General features: G+C 35.6%; 1 protein-coding gene across 3 annotated transcripts in view; it reads right to left on the bottom strand.

Moving 5' to 3' along the window:
* Positions 1-534: 534 nt before the first annotated feature.
* LOC127445846 (inactive ubiquitin carboxyl-terminal hydrolase 53-like) overlaps positions 535-21,924 on the bottom strand; it is a 70,219-nt gene continuing 48,829 nt past the window's right edge. For all 3 annotated transcript variants that reach the window (XM_051708268.1, XM_051706683.1, XM_051707448.1), the window contains exons 15-18: positions 21,301-21,368; positions 5,805-5,856; positions 3,004-3,725; positions 535-1,608 (exon numbers count right to left, since the gene is read on the bottom strand). In XM_051708268.1, coding sequence (XP_051564228.1) covers positions 1,532-1,608; positions 3,004-3,725; positions 5,805-5,856; positions 21,301-21,368 — 919 coding nt within the window. In that variant the 3' untranslated portion in view covers positions 535-1,531. The remainder of the gene's footprint in view (positions 1,609-3,003; positions 3,726-5,804; positions 5,857-21,300; positions 21,369-21,924) is intronic.

The raw sequence follows: 21,924 nt of genomic DNA, 5'->3' as shown, positions 1-21,924 counted from the left end.
GCACGACACCTTTTTGGTCAGTCATTATGTACATTTATTTTTAATATGCCTATTTTAAGATTTACACATTTCAATTTCATAACAAAATTCCATCAAATTGAATTGAGTAATCTTTAACAAAATGAAATAAATATATTTTAGTTTCATTTTATTTTGCTGAAGATTTCTCATCATGAAGTCATCTTAAAATTGGTATTTTTTTAAATGACTTAATTTTGAGCGTATGTTCTAATGTACATACTGAATGACCAAACAGGTGTTATGCATCCTTTGTATTGAAGATGAATATTATTTTGACTAATTAAAATATAATAATTGGTCCATGTTGCATTCTCTGTTAAAGTATCTACACAGAGTTTGCCAAAGATTTCATGGGCCTTCATTCTAAATTATTATTTAAAAAAAAGATTTAGCAACATTTGGATGACGTCATCCTGATACAATTCCATAATTCCGACAGAGCTAATGCTCCATCTTCAGTATGTTTCTGTAACTAAGGTTTGAATCGAATTCTAATAAATGAAGAAACCATGCTATGCTTAAATAAATCAATTTATTAAAAGTCTTAATCAACCAAAATTAACTACCTATTATATAAAATAATTTCAAAAGTTAAAATTTTACAGCTAAAAACACCTTTATCCCACCTTTACATACAAAATAAGGCACTATTCAGTGGTCTGCCTAGCAACATACAAAAACATTATCATACAAACACACACAATTTGACAAATGTACAACAAAATGTCCAAATATGAAAAAAAAAAAAAAGAACAAAAAAATCCATACTTTGTGTGCCCAAAAAAATATAGACTCCACTGTTAAAGAACAATTTACAAATTAATCTCAGTTCTAAGTTCTGTGCACATTGGTCGAAAAAATTTGCTCAACATAGTAAAAAGGGTGCAAATATTTTCAATGGCCCATTTTAAGTAGTGATCAGGGGCGAAATTGAAAAATAAGATACCAGACATCTAAACCGACAAAAGATGGCCATCAAATATATTAAAAAGAGCTCATAATCTCTTTTCAAAGGCAGTTCTTACAGGAACCATGTCACATTTAGCAGCTTTACCCTTTGAAAATACAATCAAACATTTTAGCAGCTCTGCTCACTAAAAAAACCAAAACATTAAGCCATTCCAGAGAAAATGAATAGCAGTAAACAGACATATCCTCTATAAGAACAATTTAACTTTTTAATATATAGGACATACTGAATTATGGGACTGCTTACCCATTCTTTCAGTTTTGTTAATTCTGTTAGTAAAGTCATGTTGCATTAAATTTACTCAGAGCCTAAGGAGTGTTTCAAATATTTTCTTTTAAGTTATGCAATATCATTCTCTTTTGGCATAAAAATGTGTATGTTTTATACTGCCACACACTCACATCACTGAAAATGTAGCAACACAGATCTGCATGAGAAGGCAATTTAAAGTACACTGATCCATATTTCTCAGGCAAATGCTCATAATACATTATGCAAATCATCACTACCACTGTGTATGTCATTGGATGAAATCTAGTGTCATAGGAAGCCATGTTCATCCAGTCCTTTCACGGAAACTGCTTTCCATTTTGCAGTGGGTTTACTGGTAGCATGAACTGGACAAAAAAAAAAAAAAAAAGAAAATTAGAATGAATATTTAACAGTTTCATTTCATGAGACTTACAAGTAAATATATTTAGATATATACTGATGTAGACATTTTGGTAACACTTTACAATAAGGTTGTATTCATTAACATTAGTCAACTACATTAGTTAACATGAACTAATTCAATTGGTTAACATTAGTAAATACATAATGTATCATTAACAATGAACAATATATATATATATATATATATATTTTACAATATTGATTAATATTAGTTAATGTTAATTTATGTTTAATGTTTAATTTAAAAAATATATTAGTATATGTTGTAATTAATATTAAGCAAGATTAAAAAGTGATGTAAAGGTATTGTTCATTGTTAGTTCATGTTAACTAATGTCATTAACTACTGTTCAAGTCAACCTTATATGTAAAGTGTTGCAGTTATTTATTTTTAAATTAAATTTTTTTTAAATGAAAAGTTATTTATGTTAAGATTAATGCATTATGAACTAACATTTAACAATATTATTTTCACAAAATAACATTAACCAAGATTAATAAAAGCTTTTAATAAAATATTGTTCAATATTAGTTCATGATACCCACTGCATTAATGGAATGTTCCGGGTTCAATACAAGTTTAGCTCAATCGACAGCATTTGTGGCATAATGTTGATTACCACAACAATTAATTTGGACTAGCCCCTCGTATTATATATATATATATATATATATGTATATATTAAAAAAAATAAATAAAAAAAATAAAAAAAATAAAAGCACAAATCTTTGATACAGTCAGACACTTACAATGGAAGTGTATGGGGGCCAATTTCTGAACGTAAAAATACTCACCATTTCAAAAGTATAGCCACAAAACTTAAACAATATGAATGTAAACATGATTTTAGTGTGATAAAATCACTTACTAACCTTTTCTGTGTAAAGTTATGGCCAGTTTAACAACTTCGTCTGCCTTTAAACCCTCCAAAAATTGGCCCCATTCACTTCCATTGTAAGTGCCTCACTGTCGAAATAAATTTTTGTGGTAATCGCCATTATGCCACAAATGCTGTTGATTGAGCTTAACTTGTACTGAACCCGGAACATTCCTTTAAGGAATGTTAACAAATGGAACCTTACTGTAAAGTTACACCGACATTTTTATGGAAAATTGCTTCTATGTCCGAAGTAAAGATTTTTTGTATTTTTATGTGAACAATCATACACATTGCAATAATAATAATAAAAATAAAACAAAGAGTAAAAAATTAATATATATATATTATACATATAATACTATACATTTAACAGAGGTTGACATATATCTAGTGCTTTATCGCCCACCCCTACACATTAGCATATGTAGGAGTCTATACATTTGAGACTGCAGTTACCTGATACCGGTAACGCTCTGGGATGCTGTGGTGCCTGTGAATCTGATGGAGCTGGTGATACTCTGTCACCGTAATCACTTTCTCCAGATGACGTATGATCCCCACCTCTAGTGTCAGCCATCATATACAGAGCAGGTCTCTTTTTGTGGTACTTGGCACGGTATGTGTCCGTCATGCAGTTATCCACAGAGAAATAAGTGGTGGGGATTCCAGGAGACTCGACCAGAGGCTTAGAAACAGTAGAGCACTTCTCCTCACCCTCGCTAGCTGAGAGATCATTCCTGTCTTGATCAGAAGAACCAGATTTGGAGCTTGTTTCTGATGAGAGCATGTTTGACTCAGCTGAGTTTTCAAGCCACTTCTGCAGGCTTGTGTGGGACAGAGTCGAGCCGTTGCGCGGAAAGCGTTGAGGGCTTGGAGGAGAGGGATCGTGCACAAGGCGTCGCCGGTTCTCTGAACATAAAACAAGTGGTTTCGGAGGCAATGGTGGAGCTGTAGTGTGTGATAGAGTCCGAGAGGGAACCTGAGGAGGTGCTTCGGTGTGTGATGAGGAATCCTCCTGCTTGGAAAAGGGACCAGCGTGTTCATTGGATCTATTCCACTCCGAGCTGCTGGTTTTGGTGAAATAAGGAGGGATGGGGTTCCCGTTTGCCACATCTGCTCGCTCTTCCCCTGTCTTTTCTGTATTGTTCATACCAGGGTTGTATCTAAAAGCTGGTCTTCTGCAGGAAGATTGCAATGTTATACACTATGACTGCATTGTCAAATATATCAAACAAACGGTAACACTTTACAATATTACAGTATTTTTTTTTTACAGCATTTATTAATGTTAGTTAATAAAAATACAACTGTTCATTGTTAGTTCATTGTGCATTAACTAATGTTAACAAATACAACTTTTAATTTTGAAAAATGTATTAGTATATGGTGAAATTAACATCAACTAAGATTAATAAATGCTGCGAACATTTTGTTCAGTTTTTGTTAGTTTTTTTTGGGGGGGGGGAGGGATTTTTTCCCAATTTTCACCCAATTTGGAATGCCCAATTCCCAGTGCGCTTTTTATGTCCTCATGGTCACATAGTGATTCGCCTCAATCCGGGTGGCGGAGGATGAATCCCAGTTGCCTCCGCGTCTGAGACCATCAACCCGCGCATCACACCACGTGCCCCACTGAGAACGAACCACATTATAGCGACCACGAAGAGGTTACCCCATGTGACTCTACCCTCCCTAGCAACCGGGCCAATTTGGTTGCTTAGGAGACCTGGCTGGAGTCACTCAGCACGCCCTGGGATTCGAACTAGCGAACTCCAGGGGTGGTACCCAGCATCTTTTACCACTGAGCTACCCAGGCCCCCTGTTCATTGTTAGTTAATGTTAACTAATGTTAACAAATGGAACCTTATTGTAAAGTGTTACCAAAGAAACTACTCAATAACAGCCTATTATTAGCCACATGAGGCATTGAAATGAACTGTATTCAAATACTTTCACTAAGACCTTCATGTTTAAACATCATGTATGCACAAAATGTTCTTTGGAAAGTGTATATGCCATTTCCAGGGAACCCAAAACTTGGGAAGTGTCATCTCAAGCCAATGAGATTTGAACAGAGCGTAACAGTGCCTGCTCACTTTTTCTGCCGTTTTGGTTCCGGAAGTATTTTCCCCATATATTTCTCCCATTGGGATTTCATAAAATCCTTCATAAAAGAGTTCTAAGCCATGAACCAAACCAACCAGCTCTAAGGTGAATCACAACATTACAAACTTTGATTTGAAGCAAAAAGTATTTCAAAATCAGACAAAAAAAGACAAAAAAGGTACAAAACTGTGTACTTAATGTTTTTATGAGGGAATGAGATAAAATCCCATGAAGCATTGCTAATGACAATTAAATTGAATTCAATGGAAACATATAAAACCACTGATTTGAAGTTGTTGTTAAGTATATAAACAATAGATTTAAATGTTATTGCAAAATATTCAGATATATGCAAATATATAAGTAGTTGGAGAGTGTAGGTAGACCGATTAGATTGCTTCATGGAAGTGGGCGGTTGCTGCAGAGCTCATTTGGTGCACTTCGTTTGCCGTGACTCTCTGATTGGTGGATCACTTCCCTTCAGGATTCACGGCAAGTGTAGTTCTTCACAAGGGATTCAGCTATTAAACACATTTTTTTTTTTTTTTAAGGAAGTTGAAATAACGCAGACTGTTGGCTTATTCCATCGATTAACAACCTCGGAGCTCACGGTAGGCCTGTCTTTACTCTAATTCCCCAACGGAAAAAATTGATGGGATTTTTACTTCCGGAAGCAGACTGTTGCCCTCTTTTGTGCCACAGTGTTGGCAAAAAATATTTGGACACTTAAGCCACTCTTAAAAATGTCATAGGATTAAATAACAAAATACGACACCAAGCGGCATTTATTTTAAAGATAACAAAAGCAAACTTTTCTAGAAAAATGTGATCTGATGGACTGCTTACTTGAGGGGAACTGACTCTAAACTTCAACTAAAAATGACCAATGGACCAGTTGTTTTTTGCAAAAACTAGGAAATTAAATGTTTAGTTCTAGTTTAGCATCACTTGTTAGAAGATGCCGCTTGGTTTGATATTTTGCTATCTAATGCACTGACATTCATACTTTTTAAGATTGGCTTATATGTCCAAACACTTTATGGGTTATATTTATGTGTACCGAGTATATAAACTTTTAGTAACTATGAAAAAACTATGAAAAATATTATACATGAAGCCATCTATTAAAATCTCATTTTTAAATGGCTTACCTTGGAATGACAGGACTCATGGAATGATCATGTGTTTTCTTTTGATGATCACCTACAAGATAAATGCAAAATAATAACAGTTGCTATATACCCATTAATACATAAAATATTATTGCTCAAATATTTCTGCTCTGACAAACTGTGAAAAAGACTGCAAGTATTATACATTCACACATAGACTGAGGCTGAATTCTGGCAAATATGTCACAGAGGGCGAGTCCTGGCTATAAATTTACAGTACAGACATGTTATGTAACAGGGGTCAGGGCTGGGGTATTGTCTGGGTCCAGTGAGGAAGTGTCGCAGTGGGGTATCAGACGGGCAGTACTCACTGGGTAGCCCTTGGTCTGTCTGAACCAGACGAGCCCTTACAGAGGGGCCCAAAGCCATCCGGTTTAAAAAAAGCTTCTTTGTGCATTCCTTATAGTTAGTTAAAAAAAGAGCTGAGGGGGTAAAAAAAAAAAAAAATATCATAAAAATGTCCTTGCCATGCAAAGAGGGCATCGAGTCAGGGAACATGGATTTAAATGAAGGAGAAAGGAGAAAGGCTTTAAAAATTGAATGTGCTGTTGTTGTAGTAACCACACCTTGTAAATCTTACTAGCTGTCTGGTGGATTTTGGTCATTGTGAGGTATGTGACTGCACAGCTGCATGCTGGGAACACGCTGAGTCACTGTACAAAAACGTTTTTTTTTATATATTTATTTTTTTTACAAAAAAAAAAAAAAAAAATAGAAAAACTTTTCCCTTGAAGAGACACTTGAGTAAACGCAGCTTTAGCAAAGTTATGGCATAAATATATAAAGGGAAAACTCAAATGAATATTTTTAGAAGAATTTCTCAGCTCTTTTGGTCCATACAATGCAAGCAAATTTTACATCTCCAAAAATCCCATAAGGCAGCATAGAAGTAATCCATAAGACTCCAGTGGTTAAATCAATGTCTTCAGAAGTGATCGGTTAGGTGTGGGTGAGAAACAGATCAATATTTAAGTAATTTTTTTTTACTCTATATTTTCCTCCCTGCTCAGTCAAACTCCACTTTAATTTTCACTTTCACATTCTTCTTGTGTTTTTGGTGATTCAAATTCTTCATCCATATCGCCCCCTACTGGGCAGGGAGAAGAATTTCTAGCAAAAAAGGCCTTAAATATTGATCTGTTTCTTACCCCCAACTATCATATCGCTTCTGAGGATATGGATTTAACCACTGGAGTCGTATGGATTACTTTTATGATGCCATCATATGCTTTTTGGAACGTCAAAATTTTGGCATCCATTCACTTGCATTGTGAGGACCTACAGAGCTGAATATAAATATCTTCGTTTGTGTTCAGCAGAAGAAGAAAGTCATACACATCTGGGATGGCAAGAGGGTGAGTAAATGATGAGAGAATTTTCATTTTTGGGTGAACTAACCCTTATAACTGCACAACTCAAAATGCAAGCTTATTTATTCTATATAGGTAAGCCTGCATTTTGAAAATGTGCCCTGGCCAAGATAGGTAGTTCTTGACCCCATGACATTTTTTTGTTGCTTTTAGCCCATAATTGTTAGCTTTGAGGCCATCTATATGATAATTCAGGGGGTTTTCAGACTGGGGTCCTGGGACTGCCATGGGGCCACAAGGGGGTGCTAGGGAAGCTGTGGAAAATTTCGGAGGAATAAAAAACAAAAGAAGAAAAAAAAAAACCGAAACATGAAACTAATTTTACAATATTTTTCTTTTATTCTGCTTTTTAAAGACTATAATTTCAATTGAATTTATAATACACAGGTTTATACATCTAACATCACAAAAAAAATAAAAATAAAAATAAAGATATGCATTCAACCTAAAACAAAGTAAATATTTTCCAGATAATATTTTAATAATATCTTTTGGCTTTATTAATTTTTTATTTTATTTATTTATCACACATTATACATTTGAACATATACAGTGAAATTCTTTTTTTCACATATCCCAGCTAGGCTGGGGTCAGAGTGCAGGGTCAGCCATGATATGGCGCCCCTGGAGCAGATAGGGTCAAGGGCCTTGCTCAAGGGCCCAACAGTGCTGGGGCTTGAACCCCTGACCTTCTGATCAGTAACCCAGAGCCTTAACTGCTGAGCTACCACTACCCCTTAATATTACAATGACAATGTAAAAGCCAACTATTTAATTTTGTAAACAACATATTGTCTTATCTATTAGCTTTTTCCTCACAGAATAAATTGGACTTTATATGAAACAGTATATATCTGGATTACATTTTAGAAAGGGGGTCCCTCATGAGTGGATCATCATATTTTGGGGTCCTAAGCATCACAAATTTAAAAACCCCTGTGCTAGTGTGCTCCTAAAAGTTGACAAAAATAACTTATAGCTGATATAGGCTGCACATTTAAAATATAGAGTCCTTCTCTAATGGAAAAAGGACATAAAATACTAAAGACATCACTATCTATAGGGTTCCTCTAGCTCAGCTGGTAGATCATTGCCTTAGCAACGGCAAGCTCAAGGGTTCATTTGTTCAACTCAACTTGTTTGTGAAAGTGTCCACAAACCCTAGAGGGCACTAAAGACACTAAAGAAAGATTGGTCCCGCAAGTATTGCGGAGATTTGATTTGCTGTACATGTTCTGTACAGCAGTGAGCCAATATAAAGTTCACTGTAAACAGTCGACTGCTGCATATTTTAATGCAAAATACTGTACATGTCATACATAACAAAATACAAAAGAAACAAATAAGCAGATAAACTCTTTAATTAGTCCTACACTTGCTTGCCATCATGGGAGACTTTGATCATCTTTGTCTTCTGAGCACAGCGGTTGCTCTTGATGTCAAGCCCCCCTCCCAGCGCATTAACAACTAAATCCCTTTGGCCAGCATGCAATTATGAGAGGATTGGACTTTAGACCCCATTTTCTGATATTTCCAGCCTGTTGTGTTTAAGCTGCTAAGCCCCATGTGAAGAACCTCCATTTGATGGCCAAGACTTGCAATGTTGGCAAGCTGATAACAATATCAACAGTAAAGAAGCTAAACAGAATGGCGGTCTACAGCCTTTCATGACATAGCTTGTGTGTAGTAGAAAGCCACAAAGCAAATACTTTTTAATATTGATCGAGGACAGCAATTACCCAATTTAGACCAAATCCACTTCTATTACTGCAGCATATCACTGAAAAGTCACAGTCCAGTGACTGTACAATTATATTATAGCCCTGAAATCAACCGAAGAAGGCAGTATACCATCTGTAACTATATTTTGGACTTTTTCTGAAGAAATTTTTGAAACAATTCTAAAGAGGTGCCTGCCCGAGCAAGAAAAATAAAATAAATAATAATGATAAAAAAAAAAAAACATTTCCACTGAAATAACTTCCACTGGGTGCTTGCTGGATGGTTTATTTACTGGCCCAAGGGTCAATGACATGACGCACATTTTCTCTATTAAGTTAGTAAATAAAATTAGATACGCAATTCACACAAAACAGTTTGTTTTATTACTGTTTTCAATTACTGTGTTCAAAGTCGTTTTGATATTTTGATAATGTCATGAGGTGTAACCGTCTGGAGACAGTAAAATAAAATCCAAGTTTTATTAAACGATAAAAATTCCTGAACAAATAAAGGTTGACATGAGTAGTGCAGAATAATCTTTTATTATCGTTTCTTAGAAAAATAAGCACTGAAATAATTTACTTTTAAAATATTACTGATATTTGAAAAAAAAAAAAAAAAAAAAAAAATTACCAAATCAAAGTAAAAATAAAATAAATGAATAAAAATAAAAAATATCTTACAAAAGAAAAATGAGATTCTCAAGAATAATAATAATAATAATAATTTATAACCCTGTGAAAACAACAACAAAAAACAAAACATATATAAATATATATACAGTACACCACCAAGTCAATAGACCCATTTAGTCTCTATAGGGCAGGGGTGTCCAAACTTTTTCGGTCGGGGGCCAAATGCAGAAAAAAATAAGGTGCCACGGGCCGCATCGCTGTAATAATTAAAAAAAATGGCTAGAAGCTATTAGATTACAACTATACATAATCTTTATATTATACACTTAATATTATGCAAGTTTTAATCATAATTTGTGCTCTATGGTATGCTTGTGTAGGCCCTACATGTAAATAAATGATAGGGTATTTCACTCACAAAGAACTCTTATAATAAAACAGTGATGCGTCTAATACAAAATATTATACTAATTTATTCACATTTCTATCTTTTTGATGTCCATTCAGTGGCACTGCAAAGAACATATAGATCTGCTACTGAGTGTTGAGTGCGACCCATCACAATAATCAGAATCAGATTACATTTTATCACTTTATGAAGTGATGCAAGGAATTACTCATTATAGCTATACAATTATAACTTCTGTTCTGTTGTTACTTATGTTACATATACGATTTTAATTTGGTCAAAATGATCACGCTTCATTTTATTTTGTAGACATGCATGTGCAAGTGTTTTAAGCGCTCTCTTCTACAGTATGTCCTCACTCAAATGGTGCTGGGAAGCCCGTGAATAATTTTTCTTGCTTCAATGAAATATCAGAGCAAACCAATTCATTACAGTATACTTCCCAATGCAACAGATGACGTTCTGGAAGAGTACGCTTGGTTTGCGCATCTCTGTGCGCGCTAAAACTCCTTTCAGCCTGTTCTAACAACAGCAGCTCTACTCAGTTGTATGATGTGAGGTAACGGGACATTTTAACAAGAACAAGTACATGAGTAAAGTATCTAACCTGATGTCAATCCTTTAATAAATGCATCATTCCTTTCTGTGTGGTGCTTCATCCTTGGAAATAAGGAGTATTCCAAACTCCTGTTGAACTCTGCCAGTGGATGAAGCTGGTGACGGCACAGAACGCACTAGCGGAGATGATGTGCTGTGAATAGCGGCTGCATGTGATAGCGAAATATGAATTTCATATAATTTCTCCAAAATGGGCCTAATCCTGTTCAATTTCTAAAGTCTCTCACGGGCCGCATCAGAGCAGTCGGAGGGCCGCAGACTGCCCGCGGGCCAGACTTTGGACACCCCTGCTATAGGGACTTTCCCACTGGCGGTACTAAAGCCCATTTTAGGTACTTTTCCCTGGGACTAGTGCTTTTCGTCGTTTTCGCACCTAAGGAACTACAGTTCCTCGAAGCTGTTTTAGAGGACATTTTTAGCTCCTACTCTGGGGTAGATACTTTTGGGGTGTAAAGGGACTGTGGTAGGTGCTGCAGCCTGTGACTGATCAAAAACTTGCATTGAGAAAGGAGACGAGCTCCATAGCCACCATTAGTAAACAACTAGCTGCTAGCCTGCTACTCAGAAACAACATATAACAAACAAAGTATTCAAAGAGAATCACCCGTTTGTTATACAGTATGAGTGTGTGTGATTTCATCGGGAGACACTATTTGAGTTGATCACATCTGTACTGTGTGACTATAAAGAATATAAAACTATTTCTGGATTACTACATCGACTATTTCTTGGGATGATGGATATAAATAATCAGATGTTTATCGAGAGTGGGTAATTTAACTTTATTGTACTAAACCGTCATTAAACCTAGTTTACATCAGGGAAGTATTTCATGACTGATACTGCATTGTTAACTTGTATCAAGATGGCTTTAAATCAATGAGTGAGTATTTCAGTAGAGAAATTTATGTTGAGTCATAAAAGTCTTTATCGTAAAAGATCGTGTTGATAAATAGGTTTATAGTGCATTTTCAACATGTTGTCTGTTGAGTTCAGCGTGTGCTGCGCAGTTAAACCTCGTCTCTGCTCTCACTCCGGCTGCAGTACGGAGCACCGCATGCACGCCTTGCGGGCCCAGTTTAAACTGTAACCTGAAGACACAGGCTGCGGTCAAAAACTGGAAAATGCTGCCTTCGGAGGCTGTATAAGGATGGATGAAGGTAGGATAAAATAAAGGTGCCTTTTAGTTCAGAGAGTTCCATTCATCCAAAATCACTGTTGTTTAAACCATTAACTGATAAGACAGCTGCATATGTTTTCCGATGCAGCCAAAGTTCGTATAAAACATCCCTAAACAAACAAAAGTGTAGCTCCGATCCCGGTGTCCTCTGTCGGTGTTGTTGATTTTGTTGTTGTTGCTACTAAAACGTGCGTGCAAATAACGTCAGATTAAAAATGGTCGATACTAGATGACATCACTATGGTGGTTACTTTGGGAATGCCAATGCAACGGGAAAAGTCTCCTCAGGTGTTCTGTTCCTCATAAGAGTTTTCATCTAGAAAGTTCCAGGACTGAAGGTGGGAAATGGCCTTATGATCATTCTAGACCCTAGATATGGATCAGGTCCATCCTTCAAATGTAAGTCTTTGGGGATTAACACCAGTTTTATTGTCCACCACTAGAAAATCAAAAGTTTGATTAGCCCCACAAATTGAGGTAACTTTAATGACTCAAAATGGTGCAAGGCGTGTTACATGCCAATGTTTGTTCAAATCCCAAACCTCATGTATGAGCAATGGTAAAAATGATGCGTGACTTAGCAAGCACCACCAACAAAGGATAATTATGTGGTGTTTAAATTAGGTTTGTCATTACTGACTAAAAAACGGATGTCAATTCCTATGAGTAACGGTTTATTAAGCAAAAATATGAAAATAAGCACATAACCAGCTGATGTCATACAACTGTGCCTTTAAAATGACTGTAAGAGCATTATATTGGTTATTTACCTCCACACTGCTCATCTCTTATTCATTAAATTTATATTAATGTTCTGTAAAGAATGAGAGTATCCTAATCCGTGAGGAAATTAGCACATAGACAGCCATCATACATGTGCAGGCAGGCTAGCATCAGAAGTCTGCTGAGCAGCAGATCAGATTGAAGGGTTTGGAGAGGTGTCATGCCAACATGAGATCACTGCCAGCCAGCTGACAACACACACCTGTTATCCTAGTTTGCACTTGATAGTGGAGTGAATCAGATCCAAAAGTTCAGCCCATATTCAGATGGACAAATTGGCTAAGCTAGAAAATGTTGTTAGCTAGAAAATGTTGTTAGCTTGAAAATGAACCTTGAGCCAGATATTGAAGTGTATGATAAATGTCTTTTACTTCAGCGTTAAATGACTCTTCATTTCACCACTTTTTATATTACTGCTAAATGGGAATATGATTCCATATGCAATTGCTTGCCAAGTAATACTTGCATATATAAATAAAAAGATATGTATCGCATTAGACATGACTGAATTGGATCTGTCGACTTGTCAAAAATATTTACTGATGTCTAAGAATAACTATTTTCCACAGTGCAACAGGATATGTCTTAAATGAACTTTGAGAATGTCTCAAGGTTTTAATGCACCATACAGAAACAAGGCATGCTACAAACTCTCAAAACAACTAGACATGCATTCATCTTCAGTCTTGAAAAATAGGCCTTAACATGGAAGTAAACACACTCTGCTTTTCTTAAAATAACAAATGGCCATCTGCTCATTTAGTTTAAAGGAGGACAATTTAAGCTTAGAGTTTTGAGTCTACAAATAAATGCAAGACAAAAAACAAAAATTACAAAGACCAAACCAAAAGAAGACAGAAAAATGTCCATACTGTGAATACATTAGTAGTAAAGGGTGATAATTGATCCAATATACTGGTATTTGTGCTATAATTAACACCTCATTCATTCCTTTTAGGGGGTCATTAATCAACTTGTTTGGCTCGAAAAAGTAAAAACACAAACAGGATAATTACTACCATACCAAAGGTCTGCTTATAATAAACGTGCTCATATTATAAATGTTCATAAACATAGACATCAGCATGTATTCTGGTGCTATTTTACTCGTCTCGTGCACAAAAACACTGAATTCAATGCAAATATGCGGTAAATAAATAATATGGAAGCTAACACATTTTCTTATTAGAATATTTATGTACTGTATTCATACCTAATATTTTACAATATACCATGTTTTTTGTCTTAATGAACATTATTTAATATGTGTATTACTGTGTCTGTTCTATTATCCTGGCATTAAAAATTAGGGATGCTCTGATATGGACATTTTGGCCGATACCGATAATTCAGTGTATTTGGAGGCCAATAATCGATATATTTGCCGATAAAGGCACACCTTATAAAGACACATCTGCAGCACTTCTAATGAAATCAATGTAAAGTGGATTATTGTTTTTATTTTTTTTTAAAAAATCTCAATTGCAGAAAAAAAAGGAACCTGCAAGAAACATCTAAACTTTTAAATCATTTACCAAATGTAGCTTACTTTGAACCAGTTAAATAAAGAAATTGTACATTTCTATGGCCAACTTCTTTTTATTTAAAAAAAGCATAATGACTCTGCAATTTAAAATTAATTTGAAGAGTGAGCTACTTTTATAAATACAGTGCAATACAAATACACTTGATTGAAACCTGTGAAAAGACAAAACTAAGGAATGCAAACAAGTCTCAAATTCACTGTAAACAACAATATGCTCTAACATACAAAAAGAAAAAAGAAACAAAAATGCTAAATAAATAAAATAAAATTAAAACAGTATAAATGGAGTGTTTACTCATATCCAGTATTAGCGTTGTCACGGTACCAAAATTTCAGTAGTCGGTACTGATTCCAGTGAAATTTCACGGTTCTCGATACCAATTTCGGTACCACAGCATAAATATGCTAATATGACAATGTGCTATTGAACACACATTTAACCTATTTAAAAAGTTATATTTCAATGTAAATAATAAATGAAAAGAAATCCATGTTTCCTTCAAGTGTTTCTCAATCAATGATGCATTGCTTAAGTGTTTTAAGTAGCGCCCTACTGAAATCGGTTTTATTCTTTACCAAAACATGTTTTCCTTTTTGTTATTATTATTATTATTTTCCAGAACTCCATGTTTTAGTATAATTTTATCAAAATGGTGTCTAATCAATTCATTCTTAAATCTTTTAACAAGTGAAAATATAACTTTTCAACATGTCATTGCATAGTTTTTTTTGCCAAACTTTTATTCAACAGCAGTCTTCTGATATATTGTTTCATTATTAGTATTAATATTATTATGACAGTGAATATTCCATTTTACTATACATTTGTAATATATTTCGGTCACAATTTCTTCAATTTCAGGGCTCTAGCTTATATTTTGAAACGTGCTTTTATTATGATGTGTATTTTTTGCCTGAATTTTAAATTTCTGGATAAACAGTTTGCGACACTTAAGTCATGTCTGAAATCTCATCTCTTGACACTGACAAATGAAATGTAGGACACAGTTTTGGAGTGTTTGTGTATATGGTCATTTTTAAATGTTATATTTTAAATTGTATTACTGTGAAGCACTTTGGTCAACTCTGTTGTTTTAAATGCATTATAAATAAAAGTTGAGTTGAGATTAAAGCGCAACTGCTGTGATTCAATTATATAAATATATAGTTTACATGTGCTGCGTGGTTCACAGTAGATTTTGATTCTCAATATGTTAGGAGCGGTCGGATTTATACATTCAAAGTACGCAGCTCTTCCACACTATGATTGCAGCCTTTAGCGGTTTAATAAATCATACTAGGACATGTCACGATTTTAATTTGATTAATTGATTAATTTCAGAGTAGCAGAGCACACACTCAAAATGAGCATTTTAAAAGCAGTCGTGTGTCAGTCTTATCGCACGCTGGTACTGGATTGAGCTGGTGCTCGGTACTACCAGTACTGCAGAAACACTGGTTTCATTACATCTTTTTTATTTTAGTATCGACTTGGTACCGAAGTACCGGTACATTTGACAACACTATCCAGTATGATCCTCTAAAGCAAAGCCAGAAGGCACCAATCAAAACCCACATGATGAGTAGCATGTGCCTGAAAAAGCCACATTTTATCAGCCAAATTTTATTAACAGACCAATAACTTCAAAATTCACATTTATCAGCCGATACCGATATGGTCACTGAAATATTGTGCATCCCTATTAAAAATAGCAGTGAGGTTCGGCAATTCGTTTGGACTACGCTCGTAGTAAAATATGCCATAAAAAGACTCTTTACATGCAATATTTTATCACAAGTGTAGACAAACGAATTGTCGAACAGCCGAACCCCACTGCTATTTTCTTTTTGCAAGAATAACACAAAACGTATTCCTGCAACAGTGATCTTTTTTTAACATACAAAAGAAACACTGAATTCAATAAAAATATTCTTTTCATATAAAGAAAAGCCTGTGAGCCCGTGTATTCTTTTATATAGTTTTTAATGTTATGCATCATATTTTCTATACCCGTTTTTCCTTCGTGTACTTTATTCCAGGTGTACTTATATCACTGTACCTTGTGCTATTTTATCCAGGCATAAAAAAAATTGTTTTTATTGATTGTGGCATAATTTTTGCAAAATGATATTATGTGGTTCATTACACACATTGGGCAGTTACGAGGTGAAATGTCCATGTGTGGTGCTAAGAGGGAGTTAAAATTAAGGGTAATGTTTTATCAAGTTTAAAATCAACAAAACCAACCTCCCTACCCTAAACCTTAAAGCTAAACCTAACCAATAGTGTCATAAAAAGCAAATGTGACAAGAAAAACACAATTGCTGAAACAACCATGGCATTTTGTGATGCTGCTGACACTTTCGAATCACATGTTGACTTGCGTGCTCTTCAGGACTCGTACCCCAGTCCTTTGCATCGCAAGTGCAATGTTCTATCAGTTGAGCTACTGTGCAATCTGAATGCACATGAACAAGCTTCTAAATGTAGTAAAAGGGTTTAGATATCATAAGATAGTATTGTGTGAGGAACAGGGCGAAAAGTGTTTATGAACTTATAATCTGCCGTTTTACTCGTGATTTGTGTAAAAGTAAATAAAAATCATTGTAGTTGTAGCGCATCGTGATCGTTTGACCAGAAAACTGTCGCGTACGTACAACGAACCAATTACAAATAATTTTGCAAGTTATAGTATATGTTGTTATGGTAGGTTTACATTAGCATATATATGGCTTCAAAACAAACACATGGACTCCAGTTTCATGGGGTCTTTAATTTATGCTATATGAGAAATATCTCACTTTCAGTCATAACGGGATAGAAATTTGTAAGCAGATCTCATACAAGTTCTGAGAGTTAAACACTCTTGGCGATTACAGTATCTAAAGGGATGCAGTCTGGTGATAAAAAGGCAGTTAACCCTGACAGGAAGATCAATTGTCAGGCATTTGTCGGTATACAAGAGTGAACTTTCAGCAACTCTTGCTGGTCTGACCTTTTCAAATATCTTATGGGATACAAAGCGCACCCAGCACACTAAAAAACTGTGAGCACAGCATTGATAATTCACCAGAGAGTATGAGAAAATGAGACAGTTGCCATTTGAGCAATCTGACAAAGTGCAAGGGAAAGTGTATCCTCATATACACTTGTTCCAACACTGCAGAGAGAGAGAGAGAGAGAGAAAGAAAACTCTGCAGAGCATGTCAGATCAAACAAGGGCAGTGTTCAGCAGTACTGTTTACTGAATAGCTGGGTTGCACTGGTGATTTCCTTCTTTTTTTTTTTTTAACACAATTTCTTTTAACCAACTGGTCTTAATTAGACTTACAGTGGATATATGAAGTCAGTTCTCCCCAAGCTCACACAGAAAGTTCATACAAATACATTTTGTTAATTTGAACTATATACATACATATATATACATACATATACATACATGCATACATACACATCCATATATATATGTAGTTTTATCATTTCAAACCTAACAAACTTCTTTATGTGGAGTTTTGCTAGAAAAAGCCACTTCTTATATTTTGTTCTCTAATACAATGACATTCACAATTTTTTAAGTCTGGCTTGAGTGTCCAGATACCTTTAGGAGTCACTGTATAATAACATGCATACATTTATTAATGCTTTATGTATTCATTCATTTTTCAATAATAATAATATTATATATATATATATATATATATATATATATATATATATAAATAAATCACTTGATCTAATTTTAGCTCTTTGCTTTGCAGAAGGATTTCAGTTCTAATGGCAGGCAGAATCAGGCCAGTGCCCGTGAGGGGCAACACAAACAGCAGTCGCCACATTTGACCTAATGCCAAATTGATACATTTCGCAAGAACTGTCAATACAATTTTAAAATGGAACAGGATATAAAATGGAGAAGAAACACTGCAACATAAAACAAACAACAAACATTTCTGTTATCAAGTAGCACTGAAGAGCTCATCTAAATTGCATTGTTGAGAATACAGCGAGTATTTTAAATGACATCTGTGCTTAAAAATAAGGCGATTAAAACTGTCCAGAGGAAGATGGTCAACATCCTAGAAACCCTCCCACCCAATTTAATGTCAAAAAGACACATCAGAGCACCATCCCTACGGCAGTGAACACTTCAACGCTCGCTCCGCTGTGAAAACAGCCTTAAAGGCAAGCAGTTGGGCACAGGCCTCAGAGCTTTCCTTTCTGCTTCGCTACTTCAGCCCATAAAACTCCCATAAACCACCTTCAGCTGGGGTAAACAGACCCCCACCCAACCCGACCATCACAACACACTCACACACAAATACCTTCCAGCGCTGACAAGCAGGACAAATGATTCGTCCCCAAGCACGACCCCATGTGCTCCCTTCACTTCACCAGTTCATCTGGGCCATGAGTGCTGAAATCACCCCGTTATGGCTCGGCTCAGGCATACATTGGCAAAATATTGTGTGTTCAAATGCCACATCCCTGACAGCATAGCTCATGATGTTTTCTGTGCGATTGGGCAGCTCTGACTTGTTTATTTTGACTCTTTCTCTGCAAAATACTTGAAATGATTCGAATATGGAATATATAACTGTTTGAGCTAATCATTGCTTCAGTTGCCACCAGTAGCTGTTGTTTTTGCAACTTACATTTAGCCACAATTTATGCTTTTCATTTACAAACAGACATTTAACCATATTAATTTTTACCCATTACAACTACGAACCAAGATATTTGTAATTTTTGCTACTTTTTAAATATATATTTTTTTTAATCAAAGATTTGTACACACCTAAATTTGCACACACAGCATACCGCCTTATATTCTTATAATTGTCTTTTACTGTTTAATACTATTCTTATAAAATATCTTCAAAGATCATATCCTTTTTGACCAATGAAATTCAATAAGTCTTCCAGTCTTTGTGTTTGTGGGAGAACAATTTTGGGAGAATCATTTTGATTCAGGCACTTTAGAACAATTTCTGACTCAAAAGACGGATTCGCTCACAAATCGGACATTACTATGGCTTGCAAGCAAGTTCTACTCCACTCTAGGGCTGGGTGATAGGACGATATCTTAAAGATCCCAGTTGATGCCAACTGTGACACTCAATTGACAGAAGATGATGGACAATATCAGTAAATGGCAAAACCATGGATCTGGGAAGTCGGCAAAACAGTAGCCCTGGATGTGAAACTAGCACCTGCCACCTGCCAAATGCGACGAGGCTGAATCCGGTTCGCAAGCTCCTCGTCTAAATGTATTTCATGCGTGAATAATTTTGCTCACCTACCCGCAAGAGGCGGGTGACCTGTAAGACGTCTCCAAGTGACACATGACAAGAAATGCTGTTAGACACAAAGACATGCACTTGAAGAAACACACTTTATTATATTTTTAAGAACAGAGAAAAGAAAAGCCATCAATGCTCGTGTCTGATTCGCTGTTTGTTCAGAGGTGTGCAGCATGAGCCTGTCTTGAAGAACACGCATGTAGGCATGCAGCATGACCCTGTCTTGTGGAACAAGTGCTTTCACTCTTTTTTCTTGATTCATTCGTCTGAAAATTGTTTGCAAGAATAACGTCGTCTATGAGAATGCTGCAAATGATCTCCGATCATCTCAGGAGGTGCTGTGAGTTTAATTTGCTTTATTTCCACGGAGCAGATCGCGGGTAACATGCATTGTGAATGCAGCTCTGCAGGTTCAGTAATATATATCTTTGTACACTGACTGGCCAAAAAAATTATAAATTTACAGTTTGGATTTAAGGCAGTGTTATGATCTGGGGTTGCTTGAATTGGTCAGGTCTAGGTTTAGTAATGTTATGCGGCAATAAAATTAAGTCAGCTGACTACCTGAATGTACTGAATGACCATTTTATCCCATCAATGGATTTTTTCTTACCTGACGGCACGGGCATATTCCAGGATGACAATGCCAAGATTCATTGGGCTCAAATTGTGAAAGAGTGATTCAGGCAGCATGAGGAATCATTTTCACACATGAATTGGCCACCATCGAGTCCTGACCTTAAAAGAATAGTTCACCCAAAAATGGAAATTTGCTGATAATTTACTCACCCTCAGGCCATCCAAGATGTATCCGAGTTTCTTTCTTCATCAAAACAGAATTTAAGATTTTTAGGATTTCATTTCAGGCCTCCTCCTTTAAACAATGCAAGTGAATGTACTCCATTTTTTGACGGTCCAAAATGCATATTTAGGGTGCATCAAAATCATCCACTCTGTTTTGATGAAGAAAGAAACTCAGATACATCTTGGATGGCCTGAGGGTGAGTAAATGATCAGCAAATTTTCATTTTGTGGTGAAATATTCCTTTAACCCCATTGAAAGTCTTTGGGATGTGCTGGAGAAGACTTTACGAAGTGGTTCGACTCTCCTGTCATCAATACAAGATCTTGGCCAAAAATTAATGCAACTCTGGATGGAAATAAATGTTGTGACATTGCATAAGGTTGTCAAAACAATGCCATGATGAATGCACACCATAATCAGAGTGAATGGCGGTCCAACGAAATATTAGAGTATGCAACTTTTTTTGGGCCAGGCAGTGTATTAAAAAAAAAACAAGACGAAAGTGATTAAACCATAAAACAATACAAGACACATACACATTTCTTTACATATCGCCCAGCCCTACTCTACACAAGCTCTAACCAAGAGCAATATTTACGTACAGTAGGTGATGAAATATTTTATGGCACAGCGCATCTAGAGAAAAAATTATATTCACTATAGAAACTTCCAAGACTTTTCCTTGACTTTGTTGATTTCCATTACTTTTAAATGTTTTAATGTTAAATTCCCTGATATTTCCATGTTTTCATGACTGTGAGAACCCTGTATATTTCATTATTAAACTTCTTCTTCAATAACAGGTAAAACAATCGATTTCATTGTCAACAAGTACTGCTGCTGTGTTGTTTCACATTTGACAAATAAACTTTAAACTTTAACACTATGTTCAGAGGTCTTATTGACCCAGAGCCCCAGTGGTGAAATCTGACAGGTTGAGAGTGACAGAGTACATACTTGACACCCTGTTTCCAACCCCCTGACATAAATTTGTCACATACAATCTTTATCATCCACCAGAAGCTAAAAATAACTTTCTGGCTCTGTCTGATAAGACTGTTAATCAGCCTTTTTGTAAAATTCAAAAGTCTAACATGTGGGGCACTTACTGTAGAAGATGGATGATGGGGAAATCTCAGCTTTTGAATCGTCATTCCTCCTTAGGTAGTTTGGGTCCCTAAAAATATACAATTCATTGAACTTAATAACAGCACTCTAAAGCAACATGCGTAATATTGTGCTTGTCTTAGATTTTTAGCAGCATTCAATTCAATTAATTCACATGCGAATGCAGGAGAATGGCAACATGATCACAAGTGTACAATTTCAACTTAGTTCAACTGTCGAAAGTCTTTTTTCTAAACGAATTTGCAGGTCAAGCAGACAATCTAAACATCACAGATTGATCTCTTGGCTGAAAATCAAACATGAAAGAAACTCTCCTTTTAGTGCTGTCACATCATCATGTTCAATATACAAGTTTCAGATAATGCAAACTTCAATTGAGCATATACTAAGAAGACAAACTGCATGGGGGTCTACAGTAATTTTGCTTGATTAAAAATCCAGAGTGACTGCCTCTTTAGTCAGTCTACATTAGTTATTCCCACACCTAACATTTTTAAGACATTTAACTGAATGGCGTAAACACCTCCACCCAACATTCCCGCAACATGCTGTACTCTGATTCACAGTGAGCACACTTCCGACAAAGAAAGCCGCCCTAAAGGGAC

The sequence above is a fragment of the Myxocyprinus asiaticus genome, chromosome 1 (genome assembly GCF_019703515.2).
Source record: "Myxocyprinus asiaticus isolate MX2 ecotype Aquarium Trade chromosome 1, UBuf_Myxa_2, whole genome shotgun sequence".
Taxonomy (NCBI): domain Eukaryota; kingdom Metazoa; phylum Chordata; class Actinopteri; order Cypriniformes; family Catostomidae; genus Myxocyprinus; species Myxocyprinus asiaticus.
Note: the sequence above shows the minus strand (reverse complement) of the source record. Positions and strands in the feature narration are given on the sequence as shown.